The 19626-nt window shown below is 43.0% G+C and overlaps 1 protein-coding gene and 1 long non-coding RNA gene across 7 annotated transcripts in view; both read left to right on the forward strand.

Moving 5' to 3' along the window:
* The window catches only part of PGM1 (phosphoglucomutase 1), a 69543-nt gene that overhangs the window by 10118 nt on the left and 39799 nt on the right, over window positions 1–19626 (forward strand). For 3 of the 6 annotated variants that reach the window (XM_019837155.3, XR_006584359.1, XR_006584360.1), the window contains exon 1: window positions 17837–18311. The exons of 1 other annotated variant lie outside the window; for it this stretch is intronic. In XM_019837155.3, coding sequence (XP_019692714.1) covers window positions 18012–18311 — 300 coding nt within the window. In that variant the 5' untranslated portion in view covers window positions 17837–18011. Of the gene's footprint in view, window positions 1–17561; window positions 17694–17836; window positions 18312–19626 lie in introns of those variants that run through there. 2 more of the 6 variants (XM_045035961.1, XM_045035960.1) reach the window with 2 other exon arrangements.
* Window positions 376–13247, forward strand: LOC123379645. Its single transcript, XR_006584361.1, has 3 exons — window positions 376–3373; window positions 12280–12472; window positions 12991–13247. It is a non-coding gene; the product is annotated as an uncharacterized LOC123379645 (long non-coding RNA).

Here is a 19626-nt window from a genome sequence, read left to right on the forward strand (position 1 = left end):
TACAATTCAATATCTTTTTTTTTGAGAGAGAGAAAGCATGAGCAAGGGAGGGGCAGAGAGAGAGAGAGAGAGAACGTGAGCAAGGAAGGGGCAGAGAGAGAGAGGGAGAGAGAATCCCAAGCACACTGCCAGTGCAGAGCCCAATGCAAGGCTCCATATCACAACCATGAGATCATGACCTGAGCCGAAATCAAGATTTGGATGCTCAAGTGACTGAGCTACCTAGGCACCCAAAGTGTGCAATTCAATGTCTTTTTTAAATTTTTATTTATTTATTTATTTTTAGCATTTATTCATTTTTGAGAGACAGAGTGCGAGGGGGGGGGGAGTAGTAGAGAGAGACGGAGACACAGAATCCGAAGTAGGCTCCAGGCTCTGAGCTGTTAGTTAGCACAGAGCCCGGTGCAGTGCTTGAACTCACTGACTGTCAGATCATGACCTGAGCTGAAGTTGGATGCTTAACCGACTGAGCCACCCAGGTGCCCCAATGTCTTTTAATGTGTTTACAGAGTTATGCAACTATCACCATAATCTAATTTTAGACTATTTCCATGACCCTAAATGAAGCCCCTTGTGTTGGTAATCAGTCCCTCTTATTTCCCCATGTTTTTGGCCCTGACCAACCACTAGAAGTTTGGGTGGGTGGATTTTACACAGTCTAGTTTGGGTTGCTAGGCAGAATAAGTTACATTTAGCAAGTGAAGCTCCAGGAACACAAGAGGCAAAGTCAAAGGATTTGTGTCAAGAATGGTGGAATTAGTGTCTCATGCTTCTGTGTGTGCTGTCCTGAGCACTGGAGACACAGAGCTGAAGAAGTCCCCTTTCTCAAAGAGCCTTTGATTGAATGGGGGAGGACTGATACAAAAAAAAATATATATAATCCTCCATGGATTTTTCTCAGCAGACACCCTGTCCAAAGCAGACCAGGCTGTCAGTAAAAAGGAGGAGAAATTTCTCCAGGAGAATAGCTTCTTCATTTTCATGAGTGTAAGCAATCAGATTTCTTTTTTTGCAAACATATTTGAACTTATATATCCAAATTAGTATTGTACCCTGCCAAATCACCACTCTGGGAACCGTACACTTATTCCAGTGATGCGTCTAGTGCTCAAAGCATTTTGAAACTCCTCTATGGGAATTATTTTTCAGCCAGTCGGTTTATGGGTCACCTAGGAAAACCAGTCACATTATTTTATAGTCATGCCTCATTTTTCACCTAAAGCGATGTAACAAGATTTGATCACCCACTTTATTCATTAGACATGGCTCCAACCAATTTTTGTCTCTTTTCAAAGTTCAAATCTACTCTCAGAGGATTAAATTTGTTATGACTGAAGACTTTCAAAGGAAGTGCCACAGACTGTTAAGACAGTTGCTGAGAGAGTTCCAGAAATGTTAGTGCAATGTGAGCACTGTTTGAATAAATATGTTGCTTCCCAAGATGATTGTTTTGAAGGAGATAACATTAATTTAAATGAAAATACTCTGGCATAACTGTTAAAAATGAGTTCCCATATTTTGTGCTGTTCAAGCACGCTGCCCTGTGGAGAGGGTCTTAGAAGATAGTTCATGCTGAGGAAGATTCTGGCATTCTGCTTTCCTTCAGCAGCTGCCTGTGGTGGCCTAGGGATATGGTTCTCTTCCATTCTGGTAGGCATCTAAACATACTTTGGTCAGGCATTTAGAAATTGTGCACAATGAGAAGGTTTGTTAAAACACAAGTAGACCGAATGGCCCTGACCTAGGATGAGAGTCCTGTCAGCTCTAAGCCACAGAAACTAGAGACCTAGATGTTAAGATTGTGCCCGCCTGACTCCAAGAGGTCATCTCATGGTTGCAAAGAGGCCAGAAAATGGAGCTGAGATGGCTTGACTGGGTGGGGATGGGGAAGGATCTTTTGCTTTAGTAATGAAACTATTATGTTACACTGCCTCATGGGGATGTTGAGAAATGCATTCTGTGAGCAGAATGAAATGAAGTATGTTTAAAAATGAAGTAAAAGGGAAATGAGTGTAGGAGACCCAAATGGAAATGGGAGTGAGGTTGGCACCTGTTACAAAAGCCAAACCTCCTCTCTGAGCTGGGCCACGTGGTTGGCCATGGTCAAATCTGTGAGAAAAACATGGTCACACAGCTCGCCATAGCCAGTTCCCCCATGTGTAGATTTGGTGTAAAAAGAGTAATAATAATATCTGCCTGGAAACATTTATGTGAGGATGAAGCATAATTTGTGAAGCGCTTACATAGTGCCTGGCATTGTCTTTGCTAAACAGAAGACTTGGGTGATTCTAGTGATTGTTATGATCATCCCAAACGCTGAGCCCATTTGGGTGCAGAGGGGAGGTCTTCTGTGTCTGCCACCATACCCACCACATAGATGTCTTATTCGCTCTCTATCCATACACTATCCCTTGAGTTTGATCTGTGAGGCAGAGGTTCACAGTGGCTGTGACTCTCCATCACAGGCTCCACAGGCTCATTGATTTGGGGCCTTTACCTTTTTGGAGTCCTGAGCCAGCAGTGGGTAGTTGAAGATGGTGATCGTAGGGTGGACCTGTGGAATAGTTATCTGGCCCAGGCTAATGTCATGCTGCTGATGAGATGCTGCAAGAAATGTATGCTGGCATTGCTGTGTGCTGCCTATATATGCCGGACTGTATGGATTTGTTCAACAAACATTGTTGAGCCCTCTCTAGATGTAGGCACTGTGTGAGATGGTTGGGGGTACAAAGGTGAATAAGACAGAGTCTTTATTCTCAGGATACTCATGCAAGTAGAGCAACATCCGTAGGTAGTTAACAAAAATATGGTGCAAATGCCAGTATGTTGGTTTCCTATGGCAGCTGACAGTTGACTATAAACTGGGGGGCTGAAAGCAACAGAAATTTATTTTTTTCCTAATTCTGGAGACCAAAAGTGTGAACTCAAGGTGTTGGCTGGTCTTTGCTTCCTCTGAAGGCCCCAGGGGAGAATCCTTCCTTGCCTCTTGCAGCTCTTGGTGGTTCCACGTGTTCTATGCTCATGGCTGCATGAGCCTTCACGTGGCCTTCTCTGTGTCTGTCTTCTCTTCTGTCTCTTTTAAGGGTACTTGTTACTGGATTTAGGGCCAACTCAGATAATCTCTGATGATTTCAAATCTTGATGATTTCATATCGAGATCTTTAATTAATATGCAAAGACCCTTTTATCAAACAAGTTTGCATTCACAGGCTCTGGGTGGACATATCTTTGCAGGGAGAGGGTGGAAGTAGTTACCATTCAACCTGCGTCAGCTGGAGGAGAGAAGTTCGGGGAATCATGAGAGCACAGAGGAGAGCAACCAGCCCCACCTGGAGGAGGACGGGGAGAACCAGGCTGTCTTCTCCCCAATGAGGTGATTTTTGGGGCAAGTATGGAAACATGAGGGAGGCCTTATCTGAGAGTAAAGTAAGGGCAGAGGCAGAGAGCAGTCACTGGTTTAGTGGATGTGGCTAATTTGTTGTCCTAGTTTAAAAAGTATACTACTGGGGCGCCTGGGTGGCTCAGTCAGTTAAGCGTCCGACTTCAGCTCAGGTCACGATCTCGCGGTCCATGAGTTCGAGCCCCACGTCGGGCTCTGGGCTGATGGCTCAGAGTCTGGAGCCTGCTTCGGATTCTGTGTCTCCCTCTCTCTCTGTCCCTCCCCCGTTCATGCTCTGTCTCTCTCTGTCTCAAAAATAAATAAACATTAAAAAAATAAAAATAAAAATAAAATGAAAAGTATACTACTGGTAATAGTTGTTGAGAAGATTCCAGAGCTCCATAATCCAAGGTGCTTTGTAGACTTCTGACCTAATGCCAGATGGGAGACAGGCCATGTGGTGGCTCCCAGAATCTTACCAAACAACTTTAGTGCATAGTAGTGGGTTGGAATTGAAAATTTGGGTTCAGATCTCAGTTGTACAACTTACTGTACAATATCATGTAGTCTGCCTAACTACTGTAAAGCTCAGTTTTCTCATTTGTGAAATGGGATTCATTCTAATATCTGTCCTATCAGAGAGTTTTATAAGAATTAAATTAAGTAACAGGCACACAAAGGTTTTGGGAATGGTTAAGATGTGAGCCAAATGTGTGTTATTATGGTTGTTTTGAAATTCCACTGTTATTTCAGGAAAATCACCCCCCTGGACTAATGTAAGCCTCCTGCCAAAACAAATCTCAACATGCAATGTTATCTAGCATCTCTCAAAGTCCAAAACCTAGATGTGCTAAAGGATAACCAGAGAGTAAAGATCTCATGCCATTCTGAAGATCTTAGTGGGATATCAAAATGACCCCTTGTATATTAGAATTTTGTGGCAGTATAGCTTTTCATGTCAGATAGATTGAATTTGATTCTTGGATGTTATTTATTAGCAGTTTAATCTTGGGCAAACTTCTTGAACTTTTTTTTTTTTTTTTGCTCACGTATAAAATTAAAATAATGTCATAGAGGTGTGTTTAGGAAATAATAAGATATACGTAGGAAGTCACGTAGCATAAAGCCTCACACCATACTCATGATAAGCATATTGCTAGTGGGGATTCTGATCAGAAATACAGATACTTTAAACTTTTCTTTGTTAATGGTCCCCAGCCAGCTCCCACCTTTCAGTTTTACTTCTTAGCTTTGTCGATGACCTATCAAGATGCTCCACACCTGCTGGCCAATAAATTTCAGAACTGAAATGTCTTTTCTTACAGAGAATGTTTCATGCCCAGGGCATGGGGTGGGGGATCTGTTCTACATAACTTTAGGCTTTTAGAAATATGTTATCAGCTTGATACTTAGTTATCTCATATCAAAAGAACACAGAAGCCAGCCCAAATAACACAAATAGCCCAAATAACCCAAGTAACCCCAAATAAGTAAAACTGTCCCTGAGTAGCTTAAGTGCTAGGCTCAGTGTTCGGTGTTTGCACCAGATCTGCTGCCCATGAGGGTTTTAGCGTCGCAGTTCTAGTAAGTGGTTGGGTCTGCTTGCTCAAGCAGCCTCTTTTGAATATTTGAGGGGTTGCGTTCTGTCCCTCAGACATTTGCTGAACATTTTGTCGTTGCTCAGTATCCTGCTGTGCATTTGGGACATGCACAGGTGCATTGAGACAGTCTCTGGCATCCCGCAGAGCTCATTGTCCAGTGGGCATTACCATATAGTGTGACAAGTGCCTCCTCAGGGTGTCATTGGGAGCCCTTGGGAGAGGGGCGCGGAGAGGTGGTCAGAGGAAGCCTCCAAGGGGAGATGTATTCGAGCCAAGTCTTGAAGCATGATGAAAAGGAAGCCAGGAAAAAGTGAAGGCATTCTGCATGGAGGGAGTATGGGCAAAACAAGGAGGCCATTGTGAGAAGTAAGCCCACAGGCTTAGACTTTAAAATAGAAGTCTTTGTGACTCCTGTACTGCAGAAAGGGAGGAGGGTGGTAAGGTGGCCAGTGGTGAATTAAGGACCACATGGATCCTTAACCCCTGATGCTTTCTTTTACACGCTGGCCAACCTAAGATACAGTCTAAGAATTATCTTGTGAGTCTGGTAGGAAGGGAGAATCATGGAGACTTAGGTTAGCAAACCTAAAAAGCTATTTGTTTATTTATTTATTTTAATTTTTTTAAACGTTTATTCATTTTTAGATAGAGACAGAGTATGAGTGGGGGAGGGGCAGAGAGAGAGGGCGACACACAATCCGAAGCAGGCTCCAGGCTATGAACTGAGAGCACAGAGCCCAACGTGGGGCTTGAACTCACGGACTGTGAGATCATGACCTGAACTGAAGTTGGACGCTTAACCGACTGAGCCACCCAGGCGCCCCTAAAAAGGTGTTTATGAGGAGGACTGGGCCACAGTATTTGTCCAGTAACACGTCAGAGCTCTGTTTGCTGACTGTCTTTAACCACCAGAATATAAGGCATACAGCAGTCTGTATGTGACCCAATGTTTTCATCAGGGCAAGTCTTTTAACTTGGGTTGGTTGATCTAAATCCCTATCATAGAATGTATGATGCACAGTTCACTCAGTTAAATCACACATTTACAGACAACAAAAATTTACCAAAGAAATTAGACCTGCACTGTAGCTACACTGTTTGCTATAGATTTCACCCTGATATTAGTGAAGGGGTGGGGTGGGCCATGACCCTCTTTTTCTCTTGTTAGCTTTAGTCTCTGTCTCTCTCTTACCACTTTCCTAGCCTACACTGAAGTTTGCTTCCAGGAATGAGCACCTCTCTGTCTTTCTGCCTGTAGTTATATGGGGCTCCTCTTGGAAGAAGCCCAAACATTGGGCCTCAACCACCCAGGCTAACCAGCTCTACTTCCTTCCCTATTGCAGTTTCTAGCTCTGTTCCTAATTGTTATTGCACAAGTCTGTGTGCTGTAGAAATTACCTAAGATGCCAGTACGTAGGCAGAGTGTGCTCTGTTGTGGATGCCTTGTGGTTTGGGAAGTTGTCTGATGCTGGGAGTAATTTTATAGTTGAGGTTGGTCTTAGGACAGGAGACCATGTACTGGGTGACTGACTGCCCAGAAAAGCTCACCTCTGTCCTCAGAAACTCTAGTCAGAGAGGTCACAGGATGCTCTTCCTTCGACAGTTCAGCCAGCAAATATTTAAGCTGCTCTCTGCTCCACTTTATTCCAGGTACCAAAGTTACAAAATGTGCTGTCCTTTTCCTCATCACTGAGCAGGGGAGCAGGCTTATTTGTATATTCCAAGCCATGGTACATACCGTGTTATTTAGTGGTAAGAACCAAACACTTTGGGGCAGTGTGGGGAGAGGTCTCTCCCAGGGCCTCTGGCTCAGACCAGCCGCTCTGATGCAGAGGGATCAGCTGTCCCTGGACCTGGGCTTGCCTTTTTTTGTTTGTTTTTAATTATATTTATTTGTATTTAAAAACATTTATATTAGTTTCCTTGGGCTGCTGTAACAAAATACCACAAATGGTGTGACTTCAAACAGCAGAAATTTGTTTTCTCACAGTTCTGAAGGCTTACAAGTCCGAAATCAAGGCATCACAAGGCCATGCTCCTCCCAAGAATCCTCTCCTGCCTCTTCCACCTTCTGGTGGTGGCTGCAGTCACTGGTACAACCCAGCTCGTCTCTGCCTCTGTCTTCACGTAGCTTTCTTCCCCCTGTGTCTCTGTCCCCAAATCTCCCTCTTACAGACATACCAGTCACTGGATTTAGGGCCTACTGTAATCCAGTATGACCTCGTTTTAATGTGATCACATCTTCAAAGACCGTTTTTTTTTTTTCAAATAAGGTCACATTCACAGGCATCTGGGGTTAGGATTTCAACGTAGCTTTTTTTTTTGGTGGAGTTTTCAACCTACAACCTGCAACCTGTGCTCTGCCTACCAAGTGCAAGTGGGTTGTGCAGTCCACTAAAGCTCATATACTTTGCAGTTGGGCAGTATCCCTTTGACAGTCACCTGGGATCTATTTCCTTTTCATTTTCTGCAAGTTCAAATGTGTTTGGTTACCCAAAGGAAACAAACAGCTAAAGCATCAGCTTTGGCATTAAAGCTGGCATTGAAATCTGCCTTCCCAATTTATTAGTTGCAAGATGTGGAGTAAGTCATTTCACTTCTCCAAGCCTCAGTTTCCTCATCTGTAAAAGGAAAACAGTGAGATTCCCTGCATCGCAAGGTTGTTATTGAGCCTGCATGAGAACCTACATGTAGTGCTCTGCACTGTGCTATAAGCTCTTTGTACGTTCTCATTTAATCTTTTCAACAATTTTTTTTTTTTTAGTTTATTTATTTTGAGAGAGAGAGAGAGAGAGAGCACTCATGAGCAGGGGAGGGGCAGAGAGAGAGAGAGAGAGAGAGAGAGTAAAGACAGAGAATTCCAAGCAAGCTCCGCACTGTCAGCACAGAGCCAGACTCGGGACTCGAACTCACGAACAGGGAGATCATGACCTGAGATGAAACCAAGAGTCAGATGCCTAACTGACTGAGCCATCCAGTCACCCCAATCTTTTCAATAACTCTTTTTAAAAATTTTTTTAATGTTTCATTATTATTTATTTTTGAGAGAGTGATAGGCAGAGTGCGAGTCGGGGAGGGGCAGAGAAAGAGGGAGACACAAAATCCGAAACAGAGTCCAGGCTCTGAGCTGGCATCACAGAGCCATCACGGGGTTCAAACCCATGAACTGCTAGATCATGACCTGAGCCAAAGTCCTATGCTCAACTGACTGAGCCACCCAGGTGCCCCCTTTTCAACAACTCTTGAGAGCCTGGTATTTATATCCCTGTTTCACAGTTGAGGAAATAGAGGATAAGTGATATGCCCAAGATCACTAACATACTAAACATTATCAAGAGTTGGGATTCAAACCCAGATTTCCACTATGCCATATTCCTCAAGGTAGACATTAAAAAAAACCTTTTATTTATTTTTGAGAGAGAGAGAGAGAGAGCAGGGGAGAGTCAGAGAGAGCAGGAGACAGGATTCAAAGCAGGCTCTGTGCTGACAGCAGGGAGCCCGATGCGGGGCTAGAACCCATGAATGATGAGATCATGATCTGAGCCAAAGTTGGACACTTAACTGACTGAGCCACCCAGGCGCCCTGGTAGACATTTTTAATAGAGTTATCTACAGCTGTAGTCTGAGGGTTCCCAAACTTTTTTATGTTGCAGTCTAACTTTTTATTTCTCTGAAGCCTGTTTGCACTTAAGCCATAAGGGCAGGAGAGAGTACCTTGCCGCCCACTTGAGATGCTGTTCATCCCAGGAATTCCTATAAATGTTCAGAGGGGAGAAAATACCCATAGTTCTTTAGATCGCTGTTTACAAAGCTATTATTTATTGAGTACTTACCATTTACATGGCCACATATTACAGTGAGAGGCAGCACAGCATGATGGTTGAGTGTGGGCTCTAGAGCCAGATTGTCTGGGTTTAAGACCCATCTCCACAATTTCCCAGTTGTTTGGCCTTGGGCAGATGATAAATCTGTGTCATCTGTGTCCATGTCCGTAAGATACGGGCTGAGAATGACAGCCTTGATCTTACAGTGTTGTTGTGAACATCTCATGAGTTAATGCTTGTAAAGCACTTGGAACACTGCCCAGCACACCGACCTACTGTGATTATTTCCTATATACAACAACCTTTAAAGCAGGTGTCATTGTCTCTATTTTACAAATAAGAAAACTGAGCCCAGAAAGACCATACATAGCCAGAATGTGGCAAAGGCAGGATTCACACCCAGGCCTGTCTGACTCCAAAGCCCTAGAGCAGGGGCTATAAATTCCCCTTCCATCACCTTTTCCCTGGCCCCTTATACATATTCACTACCCAGACCCCCCTATAGCATTAATTTTTTCCTGCCTGGTCTCCCTTGCTCTAGAGATCAGAGGCTGTATTAGAAGGATGTGATCAGCCCTTATCAATAGGTCTTTCTATTTTTGGTAGCTTAGATAGCATTTATTGAGTGGCTACTGTATTGCCAGGCAATACATGGTAAACCCTTTACATGCCTTTTCTCACATACTTTGAGAACCTTTAAAGGAAGTTTTACTATCCCCATTTTACAGAAACTTAGGCTCACAAAGATTCCACAGAAAAATTCATCCACTTTTTGTGGTCATCTCCATTTACTTCCTTTACAGCTGGACATCCTCGTTTCACCAGGCCATGTAATTGGAAAAAACCTTAATGAGACCGAGAACAACCTCACCATAACCTTCTTAAAAGTCCAGAAATTCCACCACGTTTTAGTTATTTCGTAGAGGGCCAACCACTGTCTGCCACAAAACTCCAGGGCACATGATTCCCATTATATTTGAGGAGAATGGGGTCCCCTAGACTTGTGCGATGCCGCTGGGCCAGCTAGTGCGCCCCCTTGTGAGGTCATGAGAAATCTTGCATGATTTTCCATTTTCCACCACAAGAGGGAAACACACAACCATGAATGAATTTGAAAATAAAGCAGTTCTTTAGATTGACTTTTTAAATTGATTAATTTTTAATTTTTTTTTTAAACCAAGGGGTTTTCATAAATAGTTTCTGGTAATATCCAGAATATGGAAAGATACTCTTTTAGCTCCAAATGAATACTCTTAAGGGAGTTAAATGAAAATTTTCTTGAGGGTGTTCCAAAAAGGAAATAAAAGATACATATAAAAATTTTATATGAGCCATATAAATGGCCTCTTTTATAGGTCAAAATGGTTGAATACTGGTAATTTCTAATAAAACAGGAGCCCCTCTTTACAGTGCAGTATATAGTGAGTAATATGTAGGAAGCCCTGTGCAACTTCAAAGGTTGTTTTTAGGTTTAATCATATGAATTAAGGATGGCATTTGTGGAGGTAGGGAATGCCTTTCTTATATTCTCTTTCTCCTTCAGGAGCTCATAAATCCCTCTTGAGCTCCCAGATTAGCACTTATTACTCCATTTTTTAATTTTAATTTTTTAATTTTTAATTTTTAAAAATATTTATTTATTTTGAGAGAGAGAGAGAGACAGAGAGAGAGAGAGAGGGCATGAGCGGGGGAGGGGCAGAGAGAGAAGGGGACAGAGGCTCTGAAATGGCCACACGGATAACAGTGAGTCCAATGTGGGGCTCAAGCTCATGAATGGTGAGATCATGACCTGAGCCGAAGTTGGATGCTCAACCGACCAAGCCACGCAGGTGCCCCATCTTACTCCCTTTTTTTTTTTTTTAATCTTTTTTCTTAATGTTTTATTTATTTTTGAGGCAGAGAGAGACAGAGCATGATCAGGGAAGGGGCAGAGAGAGAGGGAGACACAGAATCGGAAGCAGGCTCCAGGCTCTGAGCCATCAGCACAGAGCTCGATATGGGGCTCAAACTCACAGACTGTGAGATCGTGACCTGAGCCGAAGTGGGACGCTCAACTGACTGAGCCACCCAGGTGCCCCTTACTCCCTTTTTTAAAAAAAAACAATCTGTTGATTTATCTATCTCTCTCTTTAGACCAAAAGTTTCTTAATGACTGGAGTCTGTCCTCCCGTGGTGCACAATGTTTGATAGAGTGGAGCAAGTCAGTTTTATAGTAGATATTGGATATGTGGGTGAATAAACAGATGGATGACAGACAGATGCTAAAAGATGTGTACGCTCTGATGCAGTGGTTTTGTTCATTTTTGATGTCAAAATATGCTTCAGGAGTCTTTTTTGAACCTGAGATTCTGTACAGCTTTGAGCCACATGGCCCTTGGAATTCTCCAGACCTTGTACCTTCTTTATAGTTTAATGTAACTTCTCCATTTCTTTAAAGGACATTTCCTAACTCTGTTAAAACACTATACCCATTGATAGGTATGGAACACTGCTACATAGTTTCAGATGGGTTTGGGGCAGTAAAAAAAGCTAACCCTTATGTAGGGCTCACCACAGCCATGCTAAGTTCTTTACATTTATTAAGTCATTGTATCTTTATGCAAAAACCATGCAGTGTATACTAGTTTTTCTTTATTTTTTAAACTCTCTTTAAAGGATGAATTGTTTAATTTTTTTTAATGTTTATTTATTTTTGAGAGAGAAACAGAGCGTGAGAGAGAGAGGGGGGGGGGGCAGAGAGAGAGGGAGACACAGAATCTGAAGCAGGCTCCAAGCTCTGAGCTGTCAGCACAGAGCCCGATGCAGGGCTTGAACTCATAGACTGCAAGATCATGACCCAAACTGAAGTTGGATGCTTAATTGACTGAGCCACCCAAGTGCCCCAAGGATACATTGTTTAAATTGATGTATAATTCCCAGGTTTTGGGGCACACACACACACACACACACATATTGATGTATAGTTGACCTGTAATATCATATTGCTTGTAGGTGTACAAGGTAATGATTTGATATTTGTATATATTGCAAAACGATCACAGTAAGTCTAAGTAAGTACTATTTACAGTCCCTATTTTAAATATGAGAAGGTGGGGCACCAAGAACTTAGGTATTTTGCCCAACGTTCACCCTAATAGTAAATGATATTCTGTCTCCTTACTGTTGACTGAGGTTGTTCAAAGGGAGAAAGAGAGGGGGGCACCTGGGTGGCTCAGTCGGTTGAGTGTCCGACTTCGGCTCAGGTCATGATCTCACAGTTCATGGGTTTGAGCCCCGCCTCGGGCTCTGCGCTAACAGCTCAGAGCCTGGAGCCTGCTTCAGATTCTGTGGCTCCCTCTCTCTCTCTTCCCCTCCCCTGCTTGCACTGTGTCTCTCTCTTTCAAAAATACACTTGATCTTAGCCAAAAGGCCGAGAAGCGATTCTCTCTTTCAAAAATAAATAAACATGAAAATTTTTTTTTTTTTTAAATCAAAGGGAGAAAGAGAAGGACTTTGCTGTCTTCCTCTTCTTGCCTGGATGGGCCAGCCGGTGGAGCCTGCCTCAGAGCTGCCAGGTGGGAGCCAGGCACCACTGAGGCCCACTCAACAGAGTGAAGAGCGGCAAGTAGTAGCACGTGTTAGGAAGCGAGGCCGACTGCAGTGAGTTGCCAAGAGGATGGCTCCATAAGGTTAGAGAGGGGCCTCCTGAAAGCCGGGGGTGGAGTGGACAGTTGGGTCTCACAGGAGCCTGAGGCAGGAGGAAGCCCTGCAGCCACTCTCTGCCTACCCTCTCTGTTTATCTCAGCACATCTGCTTTGTTTCTTTCTCCTCCGCTGACTCGGTTGTCAGTGTGAGCTGGTGGGTTTTTGTGTGTGTGTGTGTGCATGTGATCTTAGTTATAAACTCATTTGCTCAAACTCCTATGAACATTTCAAATTTGTAAATCAAATGCATTTATTTACTTTTAACATTCTTTGTCACGGGGCACCTGGGTGGCTCAGTCGGTTAGGTGCCTGACTCTTGATTTCACCTCAAGTCATGGTCTCGTGAACCGTGAGATTGAGCGCCGTGCCGTGTCTGACAGCTCAGAACCTGCTTGGGATTCTCTCGCTCCCTCTCTCTCTGCCCGTCCCCCGCCTGTGCTTTCTCTCTCTCAAAATAAGTAAACTTTAAAAAATAAAATAAATTAAAATTCCTTATTTAACAGGCAAAGCTTGGAAGTATTCAAGTGCAAGTCTTGTACAGGAAGCCAGCTGAGGAACAGCAGGATCCTCAGAGCCACCACAGCTGAGGAAGGAATCCTTTTTTGCGACCTTGGCTAATCTTCCAGTCTCTCCTCTAAGCTATTTGATGTGCCACTGGCAGCCAGCCAACTTTCCAGAAACATATCAGTTTAGATTCCTTTTGCTTAAAAATTTCCATAGCTTCCGGCAGCTACAAAATAAACTTTAGTGTGGTTCATGAGACTTTGTAATCTTGCCCCAACTATTTCTGCAGTCTCACCCCATTCCTGCAACCTCTCAAGAGCCATAGGGCTGTGCGTGCACCTCTGGGACAGGGCCATGGCTCCCACACTGTGATGGCTTCTCCCTGACATGAACTTGTTAAGAACAAAGGCCCATGCACTTTTTTTCTCTCCTCCTCCACCTCCCAAATATGAAAAAAAAAAAGTTCATATCTTTACATCGTTTTCTAGTTCACAAAGACTTTCATAGACATTTGGTGGGGTCGTTATCACAAAAACCTTGCGAGGCAGGTATTATTATCCCATTTTAGAGACGGGGAGGTTGAGGATGGGAAGGGTGAAGGGGTTAACAGTCACTGATAATCTACTAGATGCCAGACACAGCACAAAGTGTTTTCACATATGTAACTTGATTCAGTTCTCAGGACAACCTTGAAAGCTGTCCCCATTTTACAGGCTCAGTTCATTTAAGGAACTTGCTCAAGATTGAATTTCTCATGCAGTTTAAAGTCAAAGATTTGAGCCCTGGTTGTATCTGGCTCCTAAACCTGTGGTCTTTGCATCGTCCTGCACTGCCTTGCCTGGGGCCGGCATTTACTACATGCTTTCTTACTGTTGGTGGGAGAAATGAATGAGTGTTTCCCATCACTTGGGTCACACACCCCAACCACTCAGGCAGGCACCTGCAGCTGTCACAAGTGCAGGGCTTCAGGCTGGGGGTGTGATGATCCCTGCTGCTTTTAGCCCAATTAGTAGCATTCTTTCTCGTGCTTACACCTAGAGACAGCCTCCACCACTGTGGACAGCCCATCCCCCACGTCCACTACTGTGGCATCAGCTAAAGAAGAGCTCTTGGTGTGAAGAGGTGAACCTGTTCAGGGGCTGGGTCCAGCCCTCGCAGGAAGCCTGGGACATAGTAGTTAGCTACCCAATAAGTACTTAACTGATGGAAAGAAAGAGAGATCGAAGAAAGGATTGGCAAGTCAGTCTACAGTCTCTGTTGTGTTCTGCTAGGAAGGTGCCTGCAGATGAGAATGGGGGCTGGAGTCTTTGTGAGCCTGGGAGCGAAGGGGTTCATAACTCTGCCGTCGTGAAATTGATTGGACCCAAGACCAGTACGAAAGTTCCTTGTCTGAAGGGAGTAATCCTTAAATCCCCCATATGGTTTAAATGTAATTTGTGTCATTGTGAAGGGAGTACTGGCGATGCAGGTGAATTCATTAGGCCAAATTGGGTTCGCTATGCTCGACAGTAACGTTTCCGAAGATGAAGTTCAACCTTTGCTGGAGAGCTAAAACAAATGAGTTTCTTAATAGCTGCCCCACTTAGTCTGAGCGTCGTAGGAAGCTTCATGTTCTTAATGCCCCTTCTTTTTTTACCACACTTCACAGTCCATCTAGCATTGCTGCCTCTGGTAATATTTTTATATGGGGTTGAGTTCTACAGTGTCCATAAAATTACGGCTCTGGCCCAGTTTTAGAATAGAAGCTTTTCTAGGGCAAGGGCTATGATGCTTTAGTTTTGCATATGACAAACACTGTGCCAGGCATACGTAGTTGCTGACAACATTATTCTCTGTTCTGGGATATAGAACTCTTTCCTCTGGGGGCTTAGCTTCAGTGTACACTTAAATTGCTGGGTATTCGTTGACATGTGCAAGAGCCGTGAGAGAGGGAATCTTCCCCGGTCCATGCCTCGCTGGAAGGCTGGCTCATACACAGGAAGGTAAAAAGGTCCATGTGCCCACATAGATATTTCCATGCAAGAGGGATATAGTGGGTTCACCTAGTGACCGGATTCCACAGGTTCAGCATATATGATCCCCTGGTGCTCAGTCACTTCTGTTTCCTCTGGTGTTAAATATATTTTTTTTAATATGAAGATGATCTACAGGGGAGGTAGATTTAAAAATCCCGAAATGACATCAACCCTAAGGTGGCGTATCTAGTATGTGGAAGGTTCAGACTGGAAGAACTCCAGCATTACTGGTTTGCAATATTTCTTTCTAAACTACCTTGTAAAAGTTTTTTACTTTTAAGAATCAGAATAGTTACATTTGGAATACTTTCTGTATCAGTTTTTAGATGGTTAGCAACCGGTGCTAGGTGCAAGAGCGGGTTTGATTCTGGAAAAGTGCAGCTTTTAGGACACTTTACAGTGTAAAAAAACATTTTTAGAAACACGTTGTGGTTCCTATGAGAAAACACCTCACTGGTAAGCTGAGGTGTTCTAGCATGTGACGTGGCCATAGTCTTCAAGAAAAAAAAACAAACAAACAAGTGATTCCTATCCTTTGAGGCAAGATCTGTTGGATCTCATGTTGTGAACAAACCCACTTTTATGCTTGTAATTTTTGCATTGAACATCTATTCTGAATTTGCATAATTATGCCTTGATTCTTCATAACTTCTCATTTTATGAAATTGATTTGCATTAACCAGAAACTGTAAATAAAATCAATGCGTGGGGAAAAAAAACCCAGAAGAGTGATACTTTCTTGGTTCCAGCTTCAGAAAGAGCTGCACTGAGAGAGTGGCAGACCACCAGCAGAGAACATGCTGGAATATATGGGCAGAGAAGCTTCAGCTGGGGATGTCGGAGCACCCTTGTGACCAAATGCCCCTAAGTCTACCCTGGGATTTCTTGTTAAGAAAACTACCAATTATGTGGTTGGTTGCCCTATTATTCCCAATGAAAAGATTATTGGGTTGCTATTTCATAAATCTTGATTTGTTATTAAATATGTCAAGACACATATACTGGTATAGTTTGCAAACGTACCTAAAACCAGAAAACTTAGCACCAAACTTTAAAAAAAAAAATGAATCAAGCATGCATTTATTTTAAGTTGAAATACAGTAGGTATGTAAACTACTGTTCATACAGCAAGCTTGCCTCATAAATTAATTTCTAGAGAATTTTATTTTTAAAAACTAAGACCCCAAAATAAACTGTAACAAGTGTCTGTTGGCTGACTGGTCTTCAACTAAATAGACATGGTCTTGTGAATTTTTTAATGTTATGTCTCGAGGTCTTCCCTGCACGTGGGCCAGCCCCATTTGTCACGTGAAGGAGACCAGGCTTCCTTGCCAGTGGGCTCCAGCTCCTGGGCCTGTTCATTCTGCTGGCCCTGCACAGAGCAGCCCCTGAACCACAGGGACGTTCTTGCCTTAGGACAGTCTGCTGCTCCCAGTCTTGTTGGCTTTTGGACCTGGCTTGACAAATTAGCAGAAAAATGCTCAGATTTTTTTTTAATGTTTATTTTTATTTATTTTTTTTTGAGAGGCAGAGAGACAGAGTGTGAGTGGGGGAGGGACAGAGAGAGAGGGAGACACAGAATCCGAAGCAGGCTCCAGGCTCTGAGCTGTCAGCACAGAGCCCGACGCGGGGCTCGAACTCATGAACTGTGAGATCATGACCTGAGCCGAAGTCAGATGCCCAACTAACTGAGCCACCCAGGCACCCCTCAGATTTTGTTTATCAAGGGGTTATTCATGTTTCACTTGAAAACCTGGACTGTAATGCATGTCAGACTCTCCAAACATGTGGCGTAACTGGTGCTGGTTGACTTTTCAAACATCCTTAGCAAGTTCACCAAAACCTTGACAGCGGAGCTCCTTAATTGTCAGCTTCTGCTGAACCAGGTAAAGAACGTGTATGCATTTAAGTAGATTATTAATAAAATCTTAAGGATCAGATGGGGGTTGGATAATAACTTTATTCAGGTAGAATATTTTCAAACATCTTAGGTTCTTCAAATGCAAAGAAAGGACTTAACCTGCTTCACTAAAAATGTGTTCTTAAAAGCCACGTCTGTTGTAAAACTGAGAAAATGAGGACACAAAATGTAATCTTATGTTCATATTATTTTTCCAGATAATAACCTGATCAAACCTCGTGCACTCAGAAAAGTATACATTTTTCCCCCTCCCTGTTTTGCCCACATTTTCAAGGATTTGGTGCATCTCCATCCCCACATTTCCATAAGGTCAAGGGAATGACCAAGCTATTGACCATTCAGGGCATATTTGTAGGTATCTTTTCTTCTTGATAGAAGAGCTGAATACTGTTTTGTTAAATCCTTGGTGGGCAATGAATAAATCTGTTTTTCTTCCAATTGGAATTGCATGCAAGACGTAAAAAATTGCTTGGGTATCAAAATGATGTGATGTAAGGAAACCAGAGGTAACCGAGATCCCTCACTTCCATTTTAAGATTGACCTTTAACTTGCTACATGGCATCGAACAACTGTAGCAGCAGATGGCCTTCTCAGTGGTGAGTGCCCAGAGAGACTCTGCTTCAAGGGCTGTAAGGAGCCACACCAGGGTGTCCTGTTCAACAACGAGCCTGCTTCTTGGGACTGGACTTGCTCCATCGCTGCCTGGGCTCTGAGAGTGGAGTCTGGCAGCCATCTGGTGTTTGTGACTGACGTCTGCCACAAGCAGTATCCTTTGGAGCTACCTAATGGGGAAATGAAGCAAAAATAATTGAAGGGTATTTGACGTGGTTATGTGGGCAGAAGTGTCCTCACCAAAACAGCTTGGAAGTTGTGCTTTGTGTGTGGGTGTGGGTGGGTGTGTGGCCCTTAACTTTTCTCAAGGGGTGACGACAGCAAGGAATTAACCCAGCTTCCTCATCCAGGCACGACCTCTATTTACTTACTCAGATGACACTGTTGCAGCTTCAGGTTCAGACAGACTATTTTGAGGACCCCTGACTGCTTTCTGGACACCCTCTTTGAGCCAAGTGGTGAAAATGAAAGATGAGTGATTTTGATGAATGGATTTCTGGAAAATACAGAAAAATGGAAGAAGGTCCTCTCCCTCTGTTGACTTTTGCTACTGCTCCCTACTATGACCAGAAACCAGGAACTAGTGGATTACGGAAGAAAACCTATTGTTTTGAGGCGAAGCCATGTTATCTGGAGAATTTCATCCAGAGTCTATTTTTTTCCATAGACCTTAAAGATCGCCAGGGATCCTCACTGGTAGTTGGTGGAGATGGGAGGTATTTTAATAAATCGGCGATAGAAACAATAGTGCAGATGGCGGCCGCTAATGGGGTTGGTATATGATAAGTATTGTTATGTTTCTGGCTCTCCACATATGTTTCTTTCTTCATTTTGCAGAAATATACAAGAGTACACAGATTTGTATGTTATATACACTTCAGTTCTACTAACATCCAGTTAGTGTTTCATTGTGACTTCAGAGAATGTGTTTCGTAATATTACTCCTGAAATTACATTAGTCACATTGGGATATGGGAATGTAAGTTCGGCTCTTTGTTGTACTCTGTGCCTCTTGCTTGAAAAAATACCTGTTGCCTTTTAGACATTTAAAGCACACCCCCAGCCTTAAGCTGTCTTATCTACATTCTAACTAGTCCCGAGGGGTACCCTATCCTATGTAAGAAAGCTCCAATGAGTAGTAGAGAGAGGAGGATTTTGTTTTCTTTCAATGGCTTCCTTGTTGAAGTTCAGTCACTTGTCAAACAGGAAAACAAAAGCCAGGGCATGCTGTTGTTTGTGGATCCTGGTAGTCATGCAGAAATGCCAGGAGGGGATTGGAAAATGTTAGGTATAAGCCTACCAAGAGGACCTGTTACAGGGGAACCTGCTTATAATGACCTTGGACACAAAGAAGCCCTGTGTGCAGTGAATTTGTGCAGCAGGGTAGAGTTAATAACTCCTGTAAGACTATAATATAAGGAGGCTCTGCTAACAGCTCTGCATTGTGAAAAACTGCCTTGCCTGAATTAACCAAATCAGAAGGAATCTTGTGCCAGAAAGCATTGATCTTGATAATCTAACAATTTGCACAGTCCCACTGATTTGCTGTAAGGTGGGCATCAGGACATTGCTGTTTTTGCTCTGCAGATTCCTCTGTGGGACCAAAAATATATTTTTAGTGTTTTAGGTTATACTTAGCAATAATTTGGGGCACACAGCCCCTCAGAACTCATAAATTTTAAAAATCTGTTGTATTTCCTTTCTGGGAGTGATTCTGGTTCTGAGAACATAAAAATTTAGCATGGCAACCAAATATGTTAGACATTCATCGTCAGTCTCTTTCAATAATACGCCGAGCAGGTATGATTGCAAAACCCAAATTAAAAACAAAAACACACCACCAAATGAAATTTAAAAATGATTGTAGTTATAATGCAAAGTTTCCTTCATACCCACTTTCAGAATCTGAATGCCTCTCATGTAAAAATTGCTGATAAAGCACTCAAATATGAAATTATTATGAAGCATACACATTTTTAAGATAAAATGTGACATGCTATAAATTTCACCTTTGAGGAGAGCTGTGGAGGGAACGGTATTAAGATGCTTTTAATCTTTAGAGAAAGAATGAAAGGAACATTATTTC

This window comes from Felis catus, chromosome C1, assembly GCF_018350175.1.
Source record: "Felis catus isolate Fca126 chromosome C1, F.catus_Fca126_mat1.0, whole genome shotgun sequence".
Lineage (NCBI taxonomy): Eukaryota > Metazoa > Chordata > Mammalia > Carnivora > Felidae > Felis > Felis catus.